The sequence below is a fragment of the Megalobrama amblycephala genome, linkage group LG3 (genome assembly GCF_018812025.1).
Source record: "Megalobrama amblycephala isolate DHTTF-2021 linkage group LG3, ASM1881202v1, whole genome shotgun sequence".
In the NCBI taxonomy this organism is placed as follows: Eukaryota; Metazoa; Chordata; class Actinopteri; order Cypriniformes; family Xenocyprididae; genus Megalobrama; species Megalobrama amblycephala.
In genome coordinates, this window is record NC_063046.1 from 28,884,831 (window position 1) to 28,912,605 (window position 27,775).

Genomic DNA, 27,775 nt, shown 5'->3' on the forward strand with positions numbered 1-27,775 from the left:
AATAGAAAGTTTAAAAGAACCGCATTTATTTGCAACAAATCTTTTAACATTATACATGTCTTTAGTGTCACTTTTGATCAATTTAATGCATCCTTGCCGTTTTCAATAGCAAATTAGTTTTTGCTGTGATATAATAGTGTGGAGAATTGTGCAATTTCACTGCTATTGGCAATTTGACCACTACTGAAAGTTTGATATTATGAGAACTCTGTGGTTGGGTGAAAAGGTGGAATAAATATTAATGCGGACAGGCACTTTACTCCTGATGCAAACACAAGATCTTCTTTTTATTTAGACTGTGTCAGCAGAACAGATCCTTTCAAACAGACATGGATACTTACCTATGACAGATGATTTAGCCACTCAGAGAACCAGAGGCTGATGGTACTCCAGTACAGGTTTGAGAACCTTTGCTCTAGAGTATCACACATTAGTAAGAGGAGGTATTTATTTTTACACATGATGGACAGGTAGAAAATGTTGTCATTAATGACAAGGCACACCTCTTCTTACCTTCTGCTTAAACCAACACAGGTGTGCTCAAACACACAACACACAAAAAGGCATTAATGCATGACTGTGTGCATATGGATCTTAACTCATCTACACCCTTTAGATGAATAGGATGTATGTCACGGATGTTTGGTGGGACATTCTGCACATAATAAGAGTAAACTACCAATACAGCTCAAAAAAACATTTTGCTTCTACTGAAAGTAAACACATAAAAAAAGAATAAAAGATATTCTCAAATATATCCAATATAATTTTTATGATCAACAACAACAACAATAAATTAGAAAATGTAAAATAGAAGCATTTTCAGAAGAGAATTGAGCAACACTGTAAATTTGTGTCACACCAAGCAATCACATGGCTTGGAATAGTTTGAACAGTAGTCATCTAGACCACTTTTATGATACTTTTATAGAGCTTTTGTATCTTTTTTGAAGCTCGAGTTTCCTTTTATTGTAATTAAAATTTAAATCAGTTAATGATTAAAATTATTTTTTACAACAAAAATGTTGTCAACTAGATACTTGGCATGATAGGTTCATTTTATGTTCTGTTAGGCTTCTGCTTGAATCATTGTAAATCATGACAGAGAACTAGGGCTGCACGATTAATCGCATGAGATTGTCATGCGTGTCTCATCAGTAAAGCCGGTTCTGTGATTAGCGGTAAATGTCCATCACCTGCTTTCAAATGGAGCGGCACTTAATATACAGAGCCGTAGTTCGCGGACAAGCTACGCAATATCGCGTTCATAATCGAAGCCGATTCATCTGCGATTATGAACGCGATATTGCGTAGCTTGTCCGCGAACTACGGCTCTGTATATTAAGTGCCGCTCCATTTGAAAGCAGGTGATGGACATTTACCGCTAATCACAGAACCGGCTTTACTGATGAGACACGCATGACAATCTCATGCGATTAATCGTGCAGCCCTACAGAGAACATTATCCTATTTAGAGCAATATATTCAATCACTTCAATCAAATAAACAGGTTAAAAGAGAGTGGTAGCAAGACAATGAGATGAGAGAACTGTGAACAGAAAAACTCCGCTCCTTTAAGCTACAGACATCCACCCACCTTTACACACATGAAAACGCACAACGCTCTACTATAAAACACAAATGGTGAACAATGATTTACTTCCTCAGTCAGCTCATAGATCAGAACTTCCTTGATGTGTGTGTAGCATTTTTCTTTTGTGTGCGTTTAGCTGATGCTTTAGTTCATCAGTTTAACACTGAGCAATAAAAAACCCATAAAGCACTTCATATCTAATCTAAATCAGGCAGTGCAGGTTTTTGGTTTAGTCAATCCATTATCCTAGAGCTCCAGTAATTTATAACAGAATCATTAATACATGCTTTACTGGCTGCATGTTTAACTCTCACCATCTGACAATTTTTTTCAGAGTAATAGCCTTGTGGGCAGTGCTCTGACATGTGGAGCAGTAGCAATTTCAAGTCCTAGCTTGAGGTCCTTTCCTGATCCTGTTCACCTCTCCCATTGCTTCCTGTCTCCTCTACAGTCTTCCTGTTCTATCCAACAAAGCCAAAGAAGAGACAAATGCCACTAAAATTGGTTTTGGCAAGTACAAAATACTTTTTAAGACTGAAGACTTCACTTAAAGCCAATTGATGGAGAATTACTGAGCAGGATTTGTGCACAGATCTCCATGTACAAGATCCTGGTATAAGCGATATCGGCAGTCGCCTACGGCGGCAGTGTTCTCTGGGACGCCCACACATACATACAGTGAGATGCACACGCCTCTTCTCACACTCAACCATGGCACCGTTTCACAGCGTTGCGCCCACTATCTGTTCCACCCCTTTCAGTGCAAATGAATTGTGACCTAGCAGGTAACTTTTTCCGAGCGGCTCCCAGCACTATGCTTCTACGCCTCCTCTCGCTTCAGCTGCTGTATGGTGCTGTCTGCATCATAGAAAAAGAGAGGCGGCCTGCTATAAAAAAAAAAAAAATTCTTTACAAGCTAAAAATCAATACGGTTAGTCTGCTAAAATGTTTCCACTTATAATACAGTTGCAATTTATTATTATGTATTTATATTTTATTTTTAAATTGATGATTTATTTATTAACAAATATAGTGTATTGGTGATTTTTTAATTAATTTACACTACTGTTCAAAAGTCTGGGATCAGTAGGACATTTATGTTACAAAATATGTCTACAGTACTTCAAACAAATGATGTTCTTTTGAACTTTCATTTATATATAAATTAATGCTGCCTTGTGAGTATAATTCTTTCAAAAAAATCTTACCGACCACAAACTTTCTTCATTTTTTTAAGGCTTCTGCGGTGCATCTCCACTAGTGCACCATACAAGTTAGGATTGCTATTGGAGAGCAGTATGGCTTTGATATCATGCTGCATCCCTGTTCGACACTGACAGATTAACTCAGAGTGTCTGCTTTTTACAACTGTCTTCCTTTATTAGTTTCACTTTATCTCTCTCTGCTGAAAGAAAAGACACACCACTACAGCCCACAGTGTTTGCGCATCCACACATTTAAGACATCCAACTGCCATGCTATATATCAGGCACACAAATCTGTTGAGCTAGTTCACACGTACACATTTACACACACCACACAGACACACATTTGCAAGACGTGGCTATTAATAGACACAATCACACGCTGACTCTAAATGAACTGACAAAAGCCTTCCTCCGCTCTCCTTCACTCCGTCTCTCTCAGTTTGCAGAGAGAGGCAGGTCGTGAGGTGCTGACAGATGGATGCTCAGTTCTGTGGCTTCTGCTGCAGTTCTGAATGGGCCATCATTCAGGGAAGCACACAGAGAGAGAGAGAGAAGAGCACACAGAGAGGACAAAGGGCAGATCATCTTCTGTTCTGCACTGACCACTACACTCATCTGTCATATCTGCAATCTGAACACTGTTCTCAGTCCAGCTTTAAGGCCAATTCACACCGCCCCGACGACGGCCAACAAACACCAACAAACGCCAACGAACAAGTTGGCCGTTGGATTTAGAATTCTATGAGAAAAAACTGTCATGTTCACACCGCCCCAACAAACACCGACCAACGAGTGACGTCTGACTGGGAAAATTCCACAACTACACAAGTAACCATGTTAACAATATGTCAGGTTAGTTTACTATATTAATAATATAGTATCATATATATTTATATTGTATTAAAGTATTGAGGCAAAACAAAAATAACCTGAAATCCGAAGCGCTGTAGCCATCGATCTGATCGTAACCTATTGCGCTGCGGTTGGTATACGGTTTTTAAACTTTTTTTAGCGCGACCCTTTTTATTAACGAGACCCATAAGCATATACAACCATGTAGCTAAACAAGTCAAAACGAATTATTAAAAAACGAAACTGAAGGTAAACCTGCGTTGCTCTCATGGTGGTTATAACGTTACCTCTCTCTTTCGGTGAAGTGGAGCAGCTGCTCTTGCTGATTGCACTATGGACTATTGTACCTTTTGTGTATGTATATGTATATATATTTTTTTTTTTTTTTTTTTTTTTTTTTAACTGTATTTTATTTTTTATAACGAACAAGCTGCGATGTCACGTTTCCAGTGCTTTGTTGTGTGTGCGTGAGGCGCGGGCGCGATCAAATAGCTGTCTTTGCAGGGGACTTCCCTCATCGTCATGGCAACAGTTCGTTAACAGGTCAGATTACGTCAGAGTTGGTTGCCGTCTGTTGGAAAACTGTTCACACCGCGCAGACATTCCACGACCCGACAAACACCGATTAAACATGTTCAGTCGGGTGAAAACCAACTCCGACCAACGCCAACAACGGCCAACAAACGCCAACAGGGGTATCACACCAAACCAACAAACTCCAACAGACGAGTTTGTTGGCGTTTGTTGGCCGTCGTCGGGGCGGTGTGAATTGGCCTTTAAGAATACAGAGCTCCTCTGCTCAAATGAGCAACTGAATGTGCTGTCAAAGAGGAATCTGTAGCTATAATGCGACAAATGATTTCAAGTGCACTTTCTGTCCATCTTGTCCTGCCTCCTCTCACTCCTTACTCATCACAAGCACACAAAAATGAAAAGGTTCTCCTGAAGAATTGCACAGGAAAACAGATAAAAAGCATGCTGGATTCACTCTTCTAATTTGTTCATCCATCTCGCTGGTATTTTGCACTGTAAAGAAAAGAAAAAAATAAAATAAAATCAAGAAATTTAAAAGAATGTGTTGTGACGGCAAAACATCATTGCTCCTATCAAGATTAAACTGCCTACACTGCAAACAAATACCCCTTTTGCACCAAGGCAGTTTGAGTGCTGGTTCGGAGCCAGAGCCTAGTTTCAAATAAGTTCTTTGTCTTTCGACACACAAAGCACCAGCTCCGAACCAGGAAAAGTGGTTCTTAAGTAGCACCAAAACATTGCTGGGCTAGAAGTAAGAACCGCTTGCGTCAGGGGTTGGGGGCGGGGTTACCGTGACCAACAAAAAACTTGAGACCGCCATTTTTGAAATAGCAGCTAATCGAGCTAATAGCAGCTCTATCGTAATCTCCGTCTATATACAAATGGATACAGGTTCGCAAAGCCATGAGCATCAACAGTAGTGAAACATTCGTGATTGTTAATGGAAGGCTTGTTCGAGATGCATCGGAGCAGCGCGGACCGATTCGGCGGGTGACATCGGAGTGCCGCAGGTCCACGGGAGCGTTTGTAGAGCATACGACTCCTTGTGCTTTTGGATCGTTGCTTTAATGTCATCCGCCGATCGCTCTGGGGGAAGCCGATGCATCTCGAACAAGCCTGGTGTGTTTGTGTTTGGCGCTGCAGCGCTAGATTTGCTGTGAAATATGATACGTATTTGTGACGTAAATCCTGGCTCTGTGCTGGCTCTCTAACCCGTGGAAAGGCAAACCGGTTCTTAGAAGGCTCATCGGTTGAACCAACTCCGAACTGGCACTAGCACTAGAACTGAACTAGTACCCGGTTCATGCTGGTGGAAAGGGGGTAATAGTAGACTCCATTGATGATTATGGTTCTTTCTTGATTATATCTAGAAAACTATGTCATAACACTCACTTGTGGTGTAGATTGCGCTAACATAGTGTTTTCTAAAAAGTGTCTGTTCTGTGAAAACACTTTTATTGACAACTTAATTAATGAAGTGCCTTATTTTTAATGAAACATGCATACAAGTCATAGCATAAATCAGTGGCATGTGGGAGAAGAACTAAAATAGGTGCCAGATCCAGTTCTGGAGGTGGTGGATCTGGTTTGTTCTGGCACAAATTTAATCCTGCCTGTTTGACACTACAGCTATAGGCCAAATGAATCATAGCTGCATATAGCAGGTAACATATGACATTTAAAAATGTACATGAATTTGTCTTGAACTCTTCAGTTTGATATCGACTTAAATCAGTATAAATACTGCCCAGTTGCTCAATTTAAGACATTGGCCACGTACACAATGTGAAATTTCAGGAGTGAACAACTCCTTTAAATATGAGAGTGAGACCCCTAAATTCTAAGTTCTGTGTGTACGGAACATGACTCATTTGCGAAATTATGATGACTGACACCGTGGAAACCATAGCAAATTTCTGGTTAATAGACCACTGTTTTTGACCAAAGTAATACTACAGCAACCAAAGACTTTTTAGGCAATTTTAACAAAACCACCGTCAACAGAGGTGTCATGTTTAGTTTATGTTTGCAAGGCTGCTTTGCTGAGCGCTCTTTTGCAGTGTTGATACATTCACTTATAAGCATTTTGGGCTTGTTTGGGTTTGGCTCATAAAGCAATCAAGTTCATGGAGTTATTAAACTGAGTCAGTGTGGGTGGTGATATTTAGGGGCCAAGCACAGAAGGTCTGTAGACACCTATTGTACCGGTTAATGTTCTTTTATTGTTATTCCTCTGCTATTGAGTATATGGCAGCACATAGATCAGCTTGCAAGAAAGTTATGAAATTTTGCGAGAATATTATGAAACCAATAAAGGACAGTCTCATCATGAGTCTCTAACTCAATGGACAGTTTGCCCAAAAATCTTAAAACTGGTCTCTTTTGATTCAGTGCAGTATACAGAGTTGAAACATACCCAATTGTTCTATATCGGCCATTTTGAATTTTGGCATATGAATTTTGGCGTATTATGTATTTTACGATCGTATTAACGTATTACTACGAAACTCAGCATGGGTAATCGGGACCATGGCCTGAAGGTACTCAACAAGTTGTGAGGCACTGCCACCTTGTGGTCAAAAATTCTAATGAAATTAAAAAAAAAAAAAAAAGAAGCTTTTGATTAATTTTGCTTGTTTTAATGAAACAAGTCTTGAAATATTCCTTGAGTCATACTGTAATCGCCAAAATCTTCACACCATGCAGGCAAAAAGTTATTTAAAGCTTTTTTACTGACCAAACCTTTCTCAAATAACGCATCAACGAATTTGATGGCATGAAGCCAAAATTATTTTGAGGCTGTAACTCTGCAATGCTTTGGCATATTTACACCAAACTTTTTATGTGTCATTGGCCGTTTCTCAATATGCGTACTTGTCTGTACTTGTGCTCTCGTGGACTTGTGAAACGTCATCAGTCGCTGTCCAAGTACTGTTCCAATTCAAAGTTCACATCTAGCCAAGTTCAGTTCAAATTCCCGGATGTGTTCTTGATCCGCCCCTTTTATCGAGGATGCATCGAGAGGTAACCAGTGCCCAAGGAAGTCGACCGGAAGTTGAAGTCGGCCGCGTGCTGCCATCTTGTAGCAGAACTTCACTTGCGTTAGCATCCCATTGACTCCCATTCATTTTGGCGTCACTTTGACAGTGAATAACTTTACATCTGAGGCGTTTAAAGACTCCATTTGTCCATTATTTATTTCCAAAGATACACGACAATGTATAAAGGGCTCCATTACCTTCTATGTTACATTATGGCCCCGTAGAAACAGTTTTTGTAAAAATAAGCTAACGATTGCGTCATAACCACTCGACTCTCTGTCGCACAGTAGAGAAATTACCGTACAGACAGGAGGAGAAGCTCGCAGGCAATCGGGGAGATTATCTTAATTTGGCGTACTGGCGTTACATTTTAAAATACTATACAAACTAATGTAATGAATACTTGGTCTGCTCATGCCAAAGAACTCCCCGCTCAAGCTCGCCGTCTCTGCAAGATTAACGATGGCAGTTTGCACGCACAGCTACAGAAGATCTCTGCCTTTTTTGTGCTTGCTGCGTCCTGTTAGTCTGCGCGTCAGAAACGGAAGTGCTAAAAATCGCTAAAAATGGGCTTCACTTGTCTCAATTGAGTTCCAATGGGGTCGCTGTGTCCATTTCTTTTACTGTCTATGGAGGTAACTTGTGCAGACTTGAGACAGCCAGGTATCCCAGAATGCATCTCGCACTAACCAGCAAGCGTCAATAGTAAAGGAGAAACCCCGCATAATTTAAACATATTACTGTTTTTATGTCATGATATGTAGTTTTAAGAGTTTTTCAGGCGAGAATGTGTTGGTTTAAAGCTCAAATTTGTGTTTTATTGATACAGATTGCGCCTTTCTGACAATTTGATCTGACGTTGTCGGAGTTGTGAGATCCAGGCGATCACCGGACGCTCAGCGCTCATGTACCCAGCCGAGAGCAGCCTTATCTCGGCTTGTCCTTCTGACGTTTGCCGCTGGCTCCGTTTTGGCTGAGGGCAACGTGACGTTTGTTCATAACTTTATATATGGCTATTTAACTTTTGTATCCTACTAAAGCGCTGATTTTGTACGCTTGACTGAATTGTTTGCTTTATTTCTTATTGTATATTCTTACCTTTTATATTGATCATTAAAACTGACATAAAACAAAGAGACATGGTTTTGTTTTATGTTATAGCCTATTTCATTTTATTACAGTGAAGTTAATCAGAGTAAGCACAGATAGTACATTTAATATTTTTGAAATATATACGAAAAGAGGCAGGGTTGTTTAATATTTCGTTTTGTTATAAATATATGCACATTGCAGATAATCAATCACTGGTTGCCTGAGACTATTAATATGTTTTTGTTTGTTTTTTTTTAAATAAAACGAAAAGAGGCAGAGTGGTGTTTTATAACAAATTTCGTTTTATTGTTGGCTAAAATATACATAAAGAGATAACCGGAGAAGCCAGAGCGAGCTGAGTGACGTTATCAAGAACGCTGCTGTTCCATTTGCAGAATCACCGGACTTGTGTTCTCCCGTCCACGGGAGCTCGTTCTCCTGAGTCGAACTTGCCAAGTCATAACTACCAAGGATGCGAGTCCGAAGTTTGCAAACTTGGTTTTGAGAAACGGCCATTGTCACCTCACACTGACCACACAACATCAATTTTGTAACAGCACCATCTAATGGTCAAAAGTGACAAGCAATTGAATCATATTACTAGTGATTGTATTTGTCATTTTTTTGTCGTTTTGCCTAAAATAATCTAAAAATGTCTTTAATTACTCATTGTTGTGGTTGGTCTGATGCTCCCAGCAATTCTTGCATGAATCATAATCTCTGCCTTTTTTGTGCTTGGCCCTGTTAATTGCTGCTTGCTGCTATATTTTGGTCTTATTTTCACGAACAGCCACTATCAGCACAGTCATCGAGTTCTACAGGAGAGAGATTGTGTTCTGTATTCTGTAACATACTGTATTATGCATATTTCTGTGACTTTATTACATCAGCATGGGGCTGATGTGCACTTCAAAACACAAACTGCATACCGCGCTTCTGCTCACACAGCTGAGCCACATTTGTCCAAGATGCCGTTTGAGCATCGTTAACGTTTATTGGTAGCATCGGACGCGTTTTGGTGGTTTAAATCGATGTTCGCGATTTGCGCGAGTGCTTTTACTGTAAATTAGGCAAGCGCGCTCATAATAGAAGCGACTCGCATGCGGTGCAGCGCACTCGTTTTTCCAGGCGCGCTATAGACCTTATGTAGCCCCGCCCCTTTTCAGCGCTGCGCTCGTTGTCTTTTGACTTCCGGTTTGTATTTCCACAGCGATATCACATTTATGAATGAACTGCTAGTTTTAAAATCTTCCCGATCTACTGACATTTGTTAAGACATCTGCTTTAAACATAACAATGCTCATGATAACTTTCATTAACTCTACAACAAGTAAGTCCACTTAACCAACTAATTATTTTGACAGCAATGCCATAGAAATGTACAGAGCTACCGCAAAACGGAAGTTCAAAGACAATTTTATAAAGATGGCGGCGCGCTTGTTTCTCTGGTAAATAAGGTCTATATGCCACGGCGAGATGAAAACAACTCAACTTTTCAGAATGCCGCAAGCGCGCCGCAGGTCATGTGACCAGGACCAACCGATGAGCTTTGGCCTTTCCGTAACAACATCGAAAGGTCAGCCAAACAGCTGATCATAGCTGTACAGGGCGGGTTTTTCAATTCAATTCAATTCAATTTCACTTTATTGATGAAATTTTTTCCAAAAATTGTCAACAGCGTTTACTGTCTCACATTAAATTTACATCTATACACATCCACATCAAATAATAAGACACTACAATAGACACCGATTAAAAAAAAAAAGAAGAAAAAAAAAAAGATGTTTCTCATCTTTATAAATATATCTAGTAGTAGAGCTAATGCAAGGACTAGAAATCAATTTTTCTTTTGCCAAAACTTCGTCATTGTGGAGAGCGCAGCTCATGGTTGCATAGCAAAGACAGACGCCATGGGAGCGAAAGCGCTTTGGCGCGGCCGCTATGTGACGCGATATGTGAATGGCACCTTAGAACTGCAACTTTTTCTTTGCATATCAGACAGGTAGCAACTAGAGAATAATAATAATAATAATAATAATAATAATTTAGCGGGCCGGATTATGTTTTATTTTTGAGATCAATTGCAGGCCGGGTGGAGGGGGGCTGTAAATGGCTTGCGGGCCAGCAGTTTGAGACCACTGATTTAGGTTTATTATGGGCTTGTTCTTGTTTGCCGTTTTTTTTTTTTTTTTTTTTTTTTTTTTCTAGCAAGATCTGGCAACAAAGTTAGATGATCTTTTGAGTTGGGAGTTTATCAAACTAAGCATCAACAATAGCTCAAGCACCTTTAACCCTGGTAGGTGGAAATTTATATTCTAACCCTTTAATAATCCAATTTCGCTTCTCTATTTGCGATTATATCACTTAAGCCGCTAAACTCCAAGAAAGTTTTCAGTTCAATGATCCAGTAAGCGAATTCATTCAAACAATCAGTCCCAACAATGCGTGAGTCCATTATAAACAATTGTATGTGCGTGTATGTGCTCTCTTGATGCACTGAACGCACATTGTATTTATGCACAGATTCATAATGTTTGGATTTGTCATGTGTATGTTTCTGTGTTTAGCATTTCTGAATGGATCCATGTACTGTAGAAGGAAAATGCAGTCAGGTCATTGTGGTTGGTTTAGGGTTGTTGTTTTGTTTTGTTTGTTTGTTTTTTGGCATCTCTGTGTGGTTCTGTTCGGTATATGAACAGTAAACAAGCACTGTGCTGTTGCACTGTACACATACTATACACTGTGAATTCTTAAAGTTTTTTTTCTGCAATGTTTTTTTTCATGGGTGGTTTGATGTTGGTGGGCTGGGAAAATAAATTGATACATCGCAAATCGAGAAATGATTCTGGATCGATTCTGAGATTTTCTGAATGCATCATGATTCTCTCGATTCTGAATGCAAACTATTCTGAGTTTTTAACAGCAGATGGCACTGCGTGTTTTATAAACAGCTGTACTCTGCTTGCTTTCAATTTGTTTACACACACCACTTGTCTTGAACCTTCTGTAAAATAATCATTCATAAAGTTTGAAAAGGTTGACGCGAATTACAAGGGTGTTTGCAGTGGGATGTTTACATTAATCTTACGTCAGTGTTCATTTTGGCAGCCATTTTTGATTTAGTCTTAGTCTTTATCTTAAGACGAAAATGCTCCTTAGTCTAAGGGTGCTTTCACACTTGGTTCGATTGCCTGGACCGAACCCGAGTTCGATTGCTCCCCCCTCCCCCTGCCCCCACAGGACTGTGTTCACATTATATTATTTGGGTCCGACCCGCGGTTCGTTTGCGTCATCAAACCAGCAGCTGTTTACTCCGTTGCTTAGTAACGACGGCGCAGGAGAAGGCGGCAAAATGCATAACGTTGCTCTCCTCACTTTCATATTTTTGTTTTTGAACCGTTGGTTTTGTTCATAACGACACTTGCCTCTATCTGCCGCTACGGAAGGTGAGCAGAAATAAGAAAGGCTACACTAAAGCTCTCTGCTTGCAACACGTCAGTCACGCTCGTTGGGAAAGTGAGTGAAACACACACACAAACACACATTTTTATCAAGTAATACGGCATTAATAGCGGTTCACTTCCGCAATTTGGTACGTTTGCATTCATATCAGAAGCGAACCGTACCGGAGTTCACTTGAACCGCACCCCAGACCACCCTTTTTAAGCGGACTCGGGTACGGTTCGCGGGTGCGCACCCGAGTTCAGAAGACAGTGTTCACATCATCCAAACGTACCGAACTCTGACGTCAATCGAACCCGGGTGCGCACCAAAAGTGCTAATGTGAAAGCACCCTTAGTCACATTTTAGTCATTTTAGTCATTCATATTTTAGTCTAGTTTTAGTTGACGAAAAGTCATCACATTTTTGTAAAGTCTTAGTCATTACTTTTAGTCAAACTACAGTTACCAACATTAATTTTGATAGCTATTTTATATGTAGTCTTTAGACAAAAGAGTCAATTTTTCTCTTTAGACCAATTAATTTAAGTTTATGAAAAATCTGAATCAAGGTTACAGGCTGTATTGACATTGCACTCTTATCAGTAGCACTTGTGCAAATTTACATATCCTCTTTCAGTGGTTCTCAAACTTTCTAGACTAGAGTGTCGTATCCCCTGAGGGATTTAACATCCTTCTGTGTACCCTCTTTTTTCCACTTCGATAATTTTCGCCAAAAACAACCATGGCGATGTAAAAGAACATTACCAGTGCTGACAGATGAAAGGATTCAATGGAATCAATTCAATGGAAAGGATTCCGGAAGAGAAGACAATGCTAAATAAAGTCGTAGTTTTTGTTATTTTTGGACCAAAATGTATTTTTGATGCTTCAACAAATTCTAACTAACCCACTGATGTCACATGGACTACTTTGATGATGTTTTTATTACCTTTCTGGACATGGACAGTCTACCGTACATACATTTTCAATGGAGGGACAGAAAGCTCTCGGACTAAATCTAAAATATCTTAAACTGTGTTCCGAAGATGAACGGAGGTCTTACGGGTTTGGAACGACATGAGGGTGAGTCATTAATGACATCATTTTCATTTTTGGGTGAACTAACCCTTTAAAAACAGTAACTCGCAGAAGGGTATGTTTTTGTATCGAAGAGAGTTTTAATCTTAAATCTACATGCAGTCTATGTATATATTTGTTCTTCATGTTAGTAAGTGCTAAATCCCCACTTTTACAAAGGTTATATTGTCGAGAACAGCACTATAATGTAGCGCGATGCTGGCTTGTGTGGGTGCAGTCAGTTTTGACCGCGAAAGATGAGGTGTATATACGACATTTTACCTGCTAGAAATACATGTTTAGTTTTCCATGTTATTTTAAGGTGGAGTAGAATAAAATGAACAGCACTTTTCATGTGCGTCAGTTTGAGAACCACTGCTGGATATCAGCCTGCACTTTGGTCCCAGATTTAGTCAGTAAATGAGCAGCACAATATAGGCACTTTAATTGAGGTAGAAAATCTCAAATAAAGATAGCTGAACTCCAGCTTACTTGTCTGTGTTTTCAGATCTCCGCGCTTCTTCCTCAGTGTAGTGAGGGCTCGTGGTTGCCAGATAGCAAAGATTAAGTAAAACGTGTTCTTATAACAGAAAAGCCCTGATATGGGTGTAAATTCTGGAAATCTGGCAACCGTAAGCATGGCCGCTCGTAAAGACAGTCTGTAATGTTTTGTCTCCTTTATTCGACAAAAACAAAAAGTGATTTCAAAAGAGTGATTTTGGTCAATTGTTTAGTCTTTTAGCCACATTTCAGTCTCGTCTTTTTTCGTCAACGATATTGCACATGTAGTTTTAGTCACGTTATCATTAAATTAAATTGGTGTCGTCTCTCATCGTCTCGTCTTAGTCATGGAAAAAAAGGTCGTCAACGAACATTTTTCGTCATAGTTTACGTTAACGAAATTAACACTGTCTCACGTCATAAAAGAATTCTGAGATGCAAGTACATACTCAACTGAACGCACAAGTGCTCTTCTTCTTTAGCGTTTAAGTGTGCAGTTAAAAACTAGCCTAGAGCACCATCTGCTGTTAAAAGTTAAAAACTAATCTTAGAATCGATTTGAGAGAGAACTGCGACGCATTCAGAAAATCTCAGAACTGATCCACGAATCGAGACGCATCGATTTATTGCCACAGCTCTATTTGGTGAGCATAAATGTATTAATTATATGGACTCTGTATATCATTTGGTGTCCTTTTGGAGTCTCCAAGTGTCCTTTTTTGGAAAGACACTTAAATTTACCTTGAAAAAAATCAGAAAATTCTAATCTATTGATAGCCCTAATAATTAAATAATATGTCATGAGAAATGGTGTTCAGTTTTTCATTCTGTATACAGTAGCTAGGCCCAAATATGGGGGCAGCAGCATGCTAATTTGATGTACCTTATGTATCTTAGATATACACACACACATACACACACACTTTTAAAAGTATGAAGAGACTCAGAGGACATCAGACATTGACACATACAGCACATGAGTCAGTACTGTCAAATGTTCCCATGGCTTATTTGTCATACAGAGTTATATGTGGAGATGACCCAGATATTTGGAGTCTCAATGATGAATGCGTCTCCGCTGAGTTCTTCCAGCCTGACATAGGGTTGCCATGGTGACACCGAGAGTTCCAGGGCATGATCAGAAATATCCCATCATGCCCTAAAGTACACTAAGGTTAATGTATTTATGCACACTCGCTCTCATTTGTGTTTAACGTCATCTCTGATGTCACAGAGGCTCTAGATGTAAACTCAATTGAGTACTCAATAAAAAGTAAACAAACAAACAAACAAACAGCGGGTGGGGTTTCATAACTAACCCTGCTTGAGATTGCTTACAAAGACATGGAAATGTAAACATACAAAATGACAGAGTAAACAAATACAGAGAGAGAAAGAGAGAGAGTAGGTGTGTGTGAGCAGGGGAAGTTAAAATATAAATGATGACCATTCTCTAAAGCTGACTTTATATTTCTTCAGTGTAAATCTTTCATATACCACGCAGTGAAGACACACACTCATTTTACCCACACACATACATACATATATACTCACTCTAGTCTTTATTATTACTGTGATCTGTCTGAGAATAAAGCGATCCCAGAGAAATCAAGCTCTAATTCAGTCTGATTGACATCCTCTTCTCACATCTCTGATCATCTTCATGCATCAATTAATAAGCTTGAAACAAAAGCACACAGCAGGAGCTGTCTCATCAGTGGGAACACATGCAGAGCTGAGAAGGCGAGAGGTAATAGAGGTGATAAAAATGTTGTCATGCTTAAAAGTCTTTAGACAAACCTTATAGAGCTGACATTAACATGCATAATTTTAGTCGAGCAAATTCTGCCCCACTCTATAACATATCTAATCACTCTGTGATCTTATGTTCTATGTCATTATGTACATGTTATGATTGTTTTTAAGCATATTCTGTAGGATGGGATGAGTTTGCATATCCTACCATCCACCTCTCTCTCTCTCTCTCTCACTCACTTATCAGTCCATCATGTTCTGTTTGCTCTTTAAAATCGTTTGATGCATAGGAAGAAACCAGATTAAAAATAGAAGATGACTAACCCAAGGATGACTACTCAAGACAACCCCAAACCCATTCATCCATCCATTAGGCCATTCTCAGAACCTGCCTTGTGTAGGGTCACAGGGGTGCTGAAGCCTATCCCAGCGTCTCGGACTGAAGGCAGGGGAAAACCCTGGATAGACGGCCAGCCTAATACAGTGTTCTAACTAGCACAAAGCAATTTGTCTGTCCACACCAGACATGACAAAATCAAATCACAAATCACACACAATTAAAAGAGTGCGTGGGCAGACTCTCTCAAGATTTTCAACATCTGAGATAAATTATCCACTGTTGCTTTCATATTGAAAGTAATGCACAATGATATATAGCTGAAATTAAAACATTTTAGTATTATACAAAACACAATCAATATGAGCTGTCAGCTACAGTGCTGCAGAAATAGAAACCAATGAAAACAACAATGAAAATAAATATAGTGAACGTGCAAATAAATATTCTGTGCAAAAAAAGGGGTTAGAATTTAAACTGAAAGTAGAAGTTAAAATAATTTAATGATAATTCAGAAAGACAAAAGCACATACAAAATGTTAACTGGTACGGTAGAAGGAACAAAAATTCACTCATCTGAACATATATTCCATTACAATTGTTCATTTGTGTTACAATGAGAAATTTAAACTTGCATTAAATGTCTAACAAAATATATAAAAAAAAAAAAAAAAGACAATGTAGTCCTCCACTGTTTTCCAGATTTGTGTTGTCCATAGAAATTCATTATTCACTACTGTAAAATAACATGACTGACAGATGTTTTTCATGAACAGCGCACAGATGCGATTAATTGATAATTAAATACGTTGCGGATCATTTATATTTTTATTTTATAGATTAGCTGTTGCTACCAGAACACCTTAACTATGCCCAGCCTGAACACAACACAAACTGTCAGTGAGCAAACACACAGCCACAGTCTGGTTAGGTAACATGCACTGCATTACAGACACGTTGTTTCTGCAAACACACATTACAGGGCTCAGGTTTGAGATGGAAACATTGAATGGAAACTTGAGCACCCGCGCACACACACACACTCTCCGCAAGTTCTCATAAATACACAATCTTTCTTTACATCTACATGAAGACAAACACAAGAGCACTACGCTGAGCTCAGAACGCACTCATCAAGTGTGTGTTCGACTCACCTCCTTCCAAACAACCGTAACCCTGGAAAAGCCCTGCTGCTATGCCGGCGACCCACCGCGACTCTTTCACCCTCAGGCAAGGGGTTGGACAGGAGGTCAGAATTGGATGAAGAAGCGGACGTGGAGGCCAGAGAGGTTGTGACCTCTTCCCTGTCCTGCGAACCTGCTCCTAGCTCCTGCTCCATCAGGAGCCTTGGCCGTCAATCAAACAACAGTAACCAATCCCAAAGTCATGCAGTCAGAGAGTCCTCATGATGAGAAAAACTAGAAGAGAAGGGTCGCTCCATCCTGCTCTCCGCCTCTCAGAAAGAGAGGGAGGACAATGCGAACAGAGCTCAGTGTTCCAGATCCTTGCAGACTTCCACGTGTGATCCGCTTCCCATCCGCCTTTAAGACACTTAATCCTATAAGCAAACCCCAACATTCCTCCCCCCTACTCCTCTTTCCTTCCTCTCTCTCTCTCTCTCTCTCTCTCTCTCTCGCTCTCTCTCTCAGGAAGTTCTTAGAGTCCCGGTCTAAGCAGAGCCATAAGGCAAAGGGTATTCCTTCAGTCCTCTCTTCATGTCTTTCTCTCTCTCAAGTGCTCATCTCATGCTCTCCTCCCATGGTGGCTGTCTCTTGCACTCACACACGCGTCTATGCAAGCGCATACACATACGCTCTAGCTGCCGGCTGCACTCACAAACATTGCACCACACCAGGAAGTGTCAAACTCAGAAGAGACTCATTCCTAGGACCCCAAAAATAGCTGCCCCTCCAGGTGCCTGATTTTTTTCTACCTTGCTTGTTTACATCTATCTCACAATTTATCTGTCTTTCTCTCTATCTCTCTTTCTCTCGGATAGAAGCTCTAGAAGAAATGTGATCTCTGACAATAGAAAAAAGCAGCTCACAGTTTACAGACCAGGCCTGTAGTCCATCTAGTTTTGTTCACAAATATCACTTATAGACAAATGGATGACTTGAGTTGGAGGGGTTATTTGGAAATAATCTCTGTGTAAGAACTGGCCAATGAAAAAAGGTGTGACTGAGGTCACAGAAACATATGAAGCATAATGTAAAACAATGCACACAAAGAGAGAGAGAGAGAGAGAGAGAGAGAGAGAGAGAAAGAGAGAGCTAGAACAATGCATTTGTGGCTGTGCACTTGTAACCGGAGAGCAGGTAGGAGGAGGATCTTATAGTTGTGTATAAATGCAGTTTAACACTGAGAAAAAGAAAGAAAGGCATGAGAGGAAAAGATGGAAAGAAAGATCACCTCAGGTTCTTGGTTATTGATTTCTGCCAAATACAGTTACATAAATATCAACAACTAAAATACAATACAGTATAGTGTCATATTTCCTCCACTGTCATATTGCAGACAAGAGTTATTATATTTAACTAAAACATAAAAAATAAAATTGTACAATTTTTTACAATTGTATAAAATACAATTATTTTATAAATATTACAATTATTTCATCATTTTAAGCATCAACAGCCAGATTAACTTGATTGAAAGCCATATAGACATTTAAGATAAAGACACAGCAAAATTACTAAAACTTAAATTAAAATGAAAAGAACAGAATCTCTATGATACTAAAATAAGACTGTTGAGGACAGAACCACAAGAACCAGAAGGGAAGTATTCTCATTAGGTCATAGTGTGTGCGTGTGTGTACTATAAAATTGTCAACAAAACAAGACAGTAGAATGATTCCTCTCCGCTACACCTCCTGTTCGCACTCACTACAGACTTCCTGTGAAGGAAGGAAATGATGTCACTAAAATAGGAGTCGTACACAATTACGGTTGGACCACAAACCAGATATTGTTTCCTGCTATTCTTCTGTTAGCAATGCGCGTGTGCGCTTGTAAGAGGGGAGGGCTGGGGGATAGAGAGAGAAATAGAGAGAGAGCTAAAGTGAAGGAGAAATAGAAGGAGGAAGGGAGAGAGAGGAGGTAAAATTGGACAGCTGAAAGGAAAGGTAGGTAGAAATGTAACTGTGTAGGAGTAACAAGTAGGATCCACTGTAACCTGGATTCAGCCTATCCCACCAGAAACAGCAGGGAGAAATTTCCACCTCAAATCAGTCCATACTCACCGCAGTAGGACACACTCCATAAATGCATCTTAATTCAAGCATCAAATGACCCTTTTCACAGTCTTGAGTGTAAAACAATTTCTACATAAATGATGATTATGTGCATCTCTAGACTGGATTTCCACCTTGTGGTTACATTGAGCAACTGCATGCCTGCAAGCGTTTTCTCACTGTGGTTACAATCCTTTTAAACCACTGCTTTACATTTTTAATCAAGTTACACTTACACAAGTTTGTGATCGATCCGTATTCATAGATTATATAATAATATTTAAAACACTGTGAAAGTGATTTAATTTGTGGTTAATTTGAGGCATCTAGCATCATTTGAACTAAGTCCAGATACTGTGTTCCCACAACAAATACAACTGGAACTATTATTAAACTGTGTAATCTCTCCTTACATAGATAGAAATATCCAACTAACCCACGTTGCTCTGTCTCTCTGTCTCTCTGTCTCTCTCTCTCTCTCTCACATACTTGTACGATGAGATTCTGTGATAAGAGCTGGTGGTCTCAGACAGTTCCTATATGCAGGTTTGGTAAAACCGCATCTGGACTAAAAAAAGAACAACCAGCTATAAGCCTACAAACAGAAGCCAGATACAATGAGTATGTTTACATGCACACCAGAATGCTGGTTCTTGTGAGAATGCTGAATGATATGCAAAAGTGGCATTAACATTTACATGCATTTTACGACGCTAGCACTGGCAGTGTCAGGGGTTCAACTCCTTAGGAATGTTTAAACTACAAAATGCAATGTAATTCAATGCAATGTCAGTTGCTTTGTGTAAAAGCGTTAATGTAAAATGTAAATATTCTTAATCGGAATTTGCCTAACGTTTCAGAACACCGCTTTCTAGAAAAAAAGCAGCAAACAGTCACAGAAATGGCTCATATTTAATAAACTTCTGTTTGTGCTGACAGCACAGCAGACGCACACACAGTATTACTAGTAAGCTGCACATCCTCAAATGCATAAATGTATTAAATACAAGTAGCATTCTTCTATCAGCCATGAGTGACAGATTACAGTTAAATAAAGTAACTCTTTACTTCCACAATTACAGAAGTTCATACAGTCACATGCTAATGCTACAAGACTATACAAAAGCTGTCTCCGAAATCACATACTACATCTGTTAAAAAATGTGTTCTATATAGTATGAATATGAGTAGTATTTAGATGTACAAAATACCTACATACTGTGGCCTCACAGGATAGTAAAGTGTGCACTTCAGAATATAGGCAGGTCATCCGGATACTTTTATACTTTGCCTGTTTTCCAATGAATTTAGACATAATATTCTTTTGGTGTACTGTTTTTCCCATAAAAAAACTGGCATATTTAAATGCAGTGAAAGTGTTCTTAATGCCAGATCTTGCAGCTGGATCCATATCTGAATGTTGCAATGTCTTTATGGTGCTGATCAGAAATCATAGCATTATTCTTACAGCTAAATGAGCTAGCACAAGCAGCATGGGTCATCTAATGTTGAGCGCATGGACGCAAAAGCAGGTGTAGTTTAGTCTTACCTGTGGTGAGGATGAGCCGGAGGGGTGGGGGGCAAGACCCATTTCCCCCTGTGAGCCCACATTCCTCTCCTTCTTGCAGGCCTGCCAGATTGCCAGATTGAATCAACTTACTCTCATACACACATCTAGTGTAGACAACAACTGACCCTTGCAGCCTGTGCCTCACTGAGCTAAATCTTTCTTCCCCAACACCCCCTACTTCCTGTTGTGACACTTCCTTATGTGAGTTTATGTTTGTGTTAGTGTTGTATGTGTGTAAGACAAAGAACGAGAGATGGGTCAGGGGTAAAACTTGGTTCTGGTAAAAGAAACTGCCTCAAATAGAATATGAGCTACAGACCACAGGCACACAGTCAGACTGAGAACAGGCTCCTGTAGGAAGCTATTTTTAGTACTCTTAAAGGACAGCCCCAAACAAACACACACACACACAAAGTCTCGCCCTGCTTTTTACAGAGGAAAGTGGCTGTTGATCTTGAACTTTTATATTTCTGTGCATGACAACACAAGCTGCTGCTTCATCTAACCAAAGATGAAGAAAAGAAAAGTATATTACTGTGTACTTCCTTTGTCACACTCCTCACACTTTAAACCACAAATAAAATCACACCCATAGATACATTGCAAAGTTATTTTTATAAAGCAAAGACTGTTGTCCATTTCCACTGTACATTCTCTATTTTTATTAGAGATGTGCATTTTGTTCATTTTGACAAAAACTTAAATATACTAAAAAATTGATGGTTTTGTCATCATCTCAAAAATCTCTGTACACAGTGCTGACACTGGTGGCTCAAGTACCATCCAAAAAAATATTACCGTAGCAAATTTAACAAAATTACAAATATTGGTTTGTAGTTACTGGACTAGGCGTAAGTATGAAAACAATTACACAAGAAGTGTTTCCATAATCAGTCATGACTGAATTTCACTTTTTATCCTCTCATTATCTCTCTGCATATTGTGTTATCTTAGCAAAAGTGTGAAGGCTTCACAAAACTGAAAGAAAAGTACTGTAACTTAGCTAGACATACCTATGCAAACACACCATCCCACAAATGAATAAACATCAGCAAGTAATGACCAGATTGCTGAAAATCATTTAACTCTAAAACAATTAGTCTAAGATATAAAAGGACAGGACAGAAAGGTATAGAAAGTCCATGGAAGTCATGTCCCTGTCATCTCCTCTCTCCCCACTAGGGGGAGAATGTACTCTTCTCAACTGATGGCTCTGTAATCTCTTTTTCTATACCCTTTCCATCTCTCGATCCTTTTGTTCCAAACCTGAGTTACTTTTTTCCCAATGGAACAATAAAAAAGTTTTTTTTTGAAGAACTGCGCTGGCTGCTCTCATCCATGTATTTACAATGAATGAGCACTGAAGCCTTATAGCCTCAAAAATAGGGCATTATGAAATTTTGTATTAATTTTTCCCAAACTGAATACAATAGCCAGGGGTCCACAAAATAATTTGCAAGGCAAACATATTTTCCAGACTATAGCCTATGTTGCATTTTTTATCATCTGAAATGTGCTGCAACTTAAATTCCAAAGTGACTTATAGCATAATGCATTTAATGTCAAATAAGCAAAACATGACACTTAAAAAGGTTTTTATAGACATATTTCTCATGTCTGTGCTATAAGAATACGCTGAGTTTCGGTTCATTTTTGTGCAGGCTCCAGTTTATGGAAACTAAAACGGCAGAAGCGCATCCTGCTTGTTTTCTCTATTTTGTTATTTTAAATGTACACAAAAATAAAGTTTTTAAGTTGTTTTAAAGTTGATTTCAAATAAGTTATTTCAAAAATGAAATTCTGTCATGAAGTACTCATCCTCATGGCGTCCCAAACCCATAAGACCTTCTTTCATATTTCTGATGAAATCCAAGGGGTTTTTTATCCCCCAATAGAAAGTAACGTAATTACCATCATTCGAGGTTCAGAAAAGTACTAAAGACATTTTTAAAATAGTCAATGTGACTACAGTGGTTCAACCTTAATGTTACGAAGCAATGAGAATACTTTTGTGTGCAAAAACTCTTTTCTTTTCTCAATTTTTTCTCTACCTTGTCAGTCTTGTCAGTGCAGCTCTTCCGTGTTTACGGCCGAACACCGGCTCAGTATTGGCCGGCTCCTGCGCACTGCATCAACAGCGTAGGAGAATGACAGGGGAGAGAAGAAACCGTTGAATAAAGTCCTTATTTTTGTTTTGTTTTTGCACACAAAAAGTATTCTTGTCACTTCATAACATTAAAGTTTAACCACTGTAGTCACGTTGACTATTTTAACAATGTCTTTACTACTTTTCTGGACCTTGAATGATGGTAATTTCTTTTTTCTTTTCTTTCTACTGGGGAGGTAAAAAAAAAAACCTTGGATCAAAATCAAAAATATCTTAATTTGTGTTCTGAAGATGAAAGAATGTCTTACGGGTTTGGAACAACACAAGGGTGAGTAATAAATGACATCAATTTCATTTTTGGGTGAACTAACCCTTTAAGTGTCCAGCTCTACAATTTGATTTATTCATCCAAATTCAGCATTATATAGTAAATTCTATTTTTATGACTGGATTCCAAGATTCCATTGGCGTTTTCTGTATCACTGAATATTTTTCTGAACAGTTCCTTAAAATCCTGCATATTTATACAAAGAAACATATAAAAAGGCCCTCTGGGGTTAAGTGACATTCTGTTCACTCATTTTTAACCTCCACACAAAGAGCAGCTCAGCCCACCAGCACGCTTACAACTGTCAATTATCAGCAACCCAGAAGGAATGGATTTAAAATGATTGGTAAAATGTGTCACATGGAGCTCACAGTACTATACTTTTCTTGGATATCAAGTCAGCCAAAGTATTTAATTTGCAAAACTTTGTTCTGCGGATGTAGATTATGTGCATTTCTGATGTGCCAGCGTGTACAGCATCTCTCACAACTGAGTGTGCTCGACATCGTGTTCCAGCCCATTCAGACTCCAGTTTCAGAGAGATCAAGGCCAAAGTTACCATGGTGTCTGTCACTGTAGTGACTGCTTATCAGCTAAAGACATCGATTAACTAGGAGATGGTTTGTGATTGGCTTGCATTAGCTTGTTTGCAGCATTTTCACGACGATGTGATACTGTGACATCAAGATTTAATTGGAAGAGGGCGAGTTTGTCTAATAAAACATGATCTAATGAATGCGTACAGAGTTAAGGAGAAAAATATAGGGAAAACTATGAACAATTTGTGTTCTGGTAATACAGAGTGTGTCTATGGACACATGCACTGAGACACGCTGTGCACACTCCTCACTCTGTTCCAGCGCACACACACTTCACATCTACTCAAATATCTCTCTGTCTCACACACAGCGGTGTTTGTAATCTGTGTTGTACAGAAAAGGCTTGAATAATTAATTTGCACTCAGTCACAGCCTCTCCTGTGTCAGTCACTGAGTGATGTCCTTTCCGCATGTGTCTGTGATCGCATTTGTTCCAGCTCTCTTGCACACATGCAGTAGGACTGGTTTAGGATTAGGTATTCTGACAACATCAAAACAGCTGCTTTCTCTCTCAAGAGCATCTACTTGATCCCTTAAGAACACTTACAGACACAAACTAATGAACAGGACTAATAAAATGGCACATCCTAACTCGAGCACTTAGCCGTAAAATGATGCTGTCTGTGCGATCTGAACGTGCTGCGTTCGACATTGTCTCACTCATTTTAAAACCATGTAATGTCAAAAGTTAGGGAATAAATCTGTCAGTGTTCAAAGCAGAGGAAAGTAGGTGTTTATGTGATGGCTCAGACTGTGGGAGGAGAGCTCCTGGTAAAGCAGCACCTACAGGGCGCACTGACTCACTCACAATACACTCCAATTTACAGCCATTACACAAACCCTTCAGTACAGCTGGGACCCTCAAGCTCACTCTTACACACAGCAAACGCACACAGAATGTCATACACACTCACATACACATCGAAATGTACAGAATAAACACTATACAAAATGGTATGTCTAGTAATACTGTATATTGGACATGAGAAGGTCTATGTGTAAGTTTTGCCTCAACCTTTTCATAAAATGGGACTTGTCTATCATAAACTGATAATATTTACCAAAAAATATATAGATCACTACATAGACACAGCATTTGCATTATTGTTAGTTTAATTATATACATTATTAGTGATCCCCCCTTATAAATATATATTTTTCATGCATATTCAAGTTATTAGATAACATGTTAACATTAAATAGTTAACAAGTAAATAACCTCATCCTGGTATTATCTGATTGTGTTACAATGAAAATAATGATCAGAATGTTTCTGACTTAAAAAAAAAAAAAAAAAAAAATTATATATATATATATATATATATATATATATATATATATATATATATATATATATATATATATATATATATATGCTTTTGGCATCACAAATCACATTTAAAGTCAGTCAAAACTATTTTTTGTCAAACGTAGAATATTATTATCAGAAACAGTGGCATATTTCTATTTTCAATAAAATATCAAACCACAAAAATGTGATAAACTCAATGAAAAAGCATAAACTCAATTTCCATATATTTTTCTTATTTACACCTCTATCAACAGAAAATAAATTAAGTATCTGATGCTAGTCTGCAGACAGATTCACTCTGAGACAAACAGTGTGACAATAATGAGAGATGGATGGAGGTTGAGAAAGATGAAGACAGACAGGGATACAGAGAAAGGAGGAGGATATAAAGGAAAGACGGGGGAGGAATAAACAGAATGAGAGAGACTCAATTAACAAACGCCCACTTCCTTACTGTCTGTAGCTGCAGCACTATCCTCAGGAGCAACCCACAAACCCACACAAGATGACTGTCAGAGACGATCAAATGCTCACCGAGTGCCATGATCACTAATCTGATGGCTAAAATAATCTCCACTTAGATTATCTGTGGAAATCTGTGCTTATTTCTTTCCTCTCTAGGTCACAAAAGGAGTCCTTTCCATCAGACAATGTAATCAGCTTTATCAGCTCTTGATTTTTGTTCTCTGCTAGAAATAATCCATGGAATTAAAAGAAAAACTTTATTATCTCTTTTCTTTAGTTTTTTTTTCTCTCATTAAAACCCGTTTTACCCATCCTAAGCATCACACCACTGTCATGACGACCCCTATTTTAAATCTGCTCTTTTTAAATCAATTCTGTTTCCAGTTCTTTTCAGCAAAACACGCACATGGAGAGAATATTATTTTTGCCCATCTCACGATTACAATGGACAGAAGTGTGTGAGAGAGATTTAAGAGATGGAAGAGTATAAAAGAGGCAGGGACATTTCCTGGGGTTTGCAGAGTGAAACGATGCTGTCGAAACAAAGCTTGCCAAGAGATAACAACAAAACACACCAAAACAACCAACTTCATCCAGCCTTTTAAGACATGTCAGTGTTTCTGTCTGAAGAGCATATAAATGAGTTTACTACAAAGGCAAGCTGCATGCATCATGTGAATTGGTCTGCACTTATTGCTCTTACATAGGTGTCTACAACAGGCGTGAACATTGTCACGTAGCACCACGCCACATCAGCTTGAGGTTGAGTGCGCTGAATGTGAATATTCAAAATCCATTTGTACTGTTCTCAGTACATCAGAAATTCATAGTTTTCAATCACTTGACTGGAGAGGAGATCTAGACGGGCAAAACATCCACAAAACTGCAGCACAGGCCTGTCAATTTTCCATCTATTTCAAGCCATGAATATTTAGATCACCACTCAAAAGAAGAAAAACAAAGATATGTGAACAAACTATGTTTTGGGCAGTTGTGATCCATATACAATACCCGCCACAGTATTTCAAACACTAAAAACAGCGGTACATTCGAAAACACTTACCCCCTGGTTCCAAAGACAAGGCTTAAGCCTAGTCCCAGTCTAAAATGCATGTTCAAGAGGTTTTAACTTAAAGCAACTTGCACTGACATATCTTAAAATATGTCAATGCCAGTGTTTTGTCTCAAGATGATGCACACCAGTAATGTTTTTTCTAAGGCATGTTTGTAAAAGTTACTTAGATGTCTTAATTGAACTAAGGCCTAATCCTGGCTTAATCTAAGCCCTGTCTGTGAAACAAGGCCAAAAATGATTAAATACAATGTGGCTTAATGTACTAGGAAAATCTATAATTTAAAAAAAAATAAAATAAAATAACATAAAAAAAAAATAAAAAAAATAAAAAAAAAATCACAGTATATAATTAAAATGTCAGCATTAAGGGTGGACGATATACCTGTAGACACGATTAACAGGTAGAAATTTACCAGGAGAGATTTTGGACAGTATCACGGTTACATGCTCATGTGACATCGTCGTGCTACGCAATCACAAAAGCTTATAATTTGCATGAATTTTTAAGCATTACTGTTTAAAACAAATGGGTCACTGTCCCCGGCTCAATTTTATTTTTATTTTTTTTGTTACATTTTTTTCTATACAAAGACAAACATAAATATTGATGAAAGCCAAAATATTAAATGTCACAGACGTAATCCATTTATTTCGTAGAGGGGGTCCAAAAGACCTTTTCACCTGAGATTTGGAGCCAAATTAGAGGGGTGTAAAAATGACATTAGAAAAGTAGCAACATCACTATTTTATATTTACACAGATTGGTAGGTCTATTAGTAAAATCTGTTGACTTTAGAAATCTTTGTTTCATGCCAACAGTTGCAGTTCTTTCTTTCTTTTTTTTTTTGTGCCTCATGTTTGTATGCCTGTAACTCAAGAAGTATTAGAAGATATCTTAATATCCTTTTAGATTCTGGTTCTTAACAAACTTTCCTTTTGGTACCTTCATTTTAAATTCCCTTGATGCTTCAATTCCAGAGATACGGACATGTTAATATGGTTCCATGACTAAAATTGTACACATTTTCAGTGGTCAAAAACCAAATGTGGGTCACTTTGCATACAGCTGATACTTTTTTTCTTTTAAAGAGAATTATCTAAAGAACAAATAATGTTAAAACTAGAAATGTATCTCATTTTCGTCAGCTCAATTGCATAGAGCAGGGATGGGCAACTCCGGTCCTGGAGGGCCAGTGTCCTGCAGAGTTTATCTCCATCTCTGATAAAAACTCACTTGCCTATAACTTTCTACTAATCCTGAAGACCTTGATTAGCTGGTTCAGGTGTGTTTGATTAGGGTTGGAGCTAAACTCTGTTGGGCAGTGGCCCTCCAGGACTGAAGTTGCCCATCCCTGGCATAGAGCATACCTGAGTGCCATAAATATTCTTTTTCTAAAGTTGTCATGCCTGCAAACTAAGTATTTAAGATATGTTAATATTCTTCTAGATTCTCATTCTTAATAAACCAGTGACAGGTCTATTCAAGACATGAACAGATCTATTTTGATATACAGTATTACATTTTTTTTGTGTGTCATCTCTGATTAACCATTTGTTCATGTCTGTGATTGGCTACAATGAACAAAGCTACAAAAACACCTAAAAAATAAACTTTTGACACTTATCACAATGTGCTTACACAACTACACA

The 27,775-nt window shown here is 38.6% G+C and overlaps 1 protein-coding gene across 5 annotated transcripts in view; it reads right to left on the reverse strand.

Annotated features, from left to right (window-relative positions):
• dgkza (diacylglycerol kinase, zeta a) overlaps positions 1-27,775 on the reverse strand; it is a 118,206-nt gene that overhangs the window by 78,618 nt on the left and 11,813 nt on the right. Inside the window, exon 1 of one of the 5 annotated variants that reach the window (XM_048184909.1) lies at positions 20,219-20,403. The exons of 2 other annotated variants lie outside the window; for them this stretch is intronic. In XM_048184909.1, the coding sequence (XP_048040866.1) occupies positions 20,219-20,280 (62 nt within the window). In that variant the 5' untranslated portion in view covers positions 20,281-20,403. Of the gene's footprint in view, positions 1-16,588; positions 17,311-20,218; positions 20,404-27,775 lie in introns of those variants that run through there. 2 more of the 5 variants (XM_048184907.1, XM_048184910.1) reach the window with 2 other exon arrangements.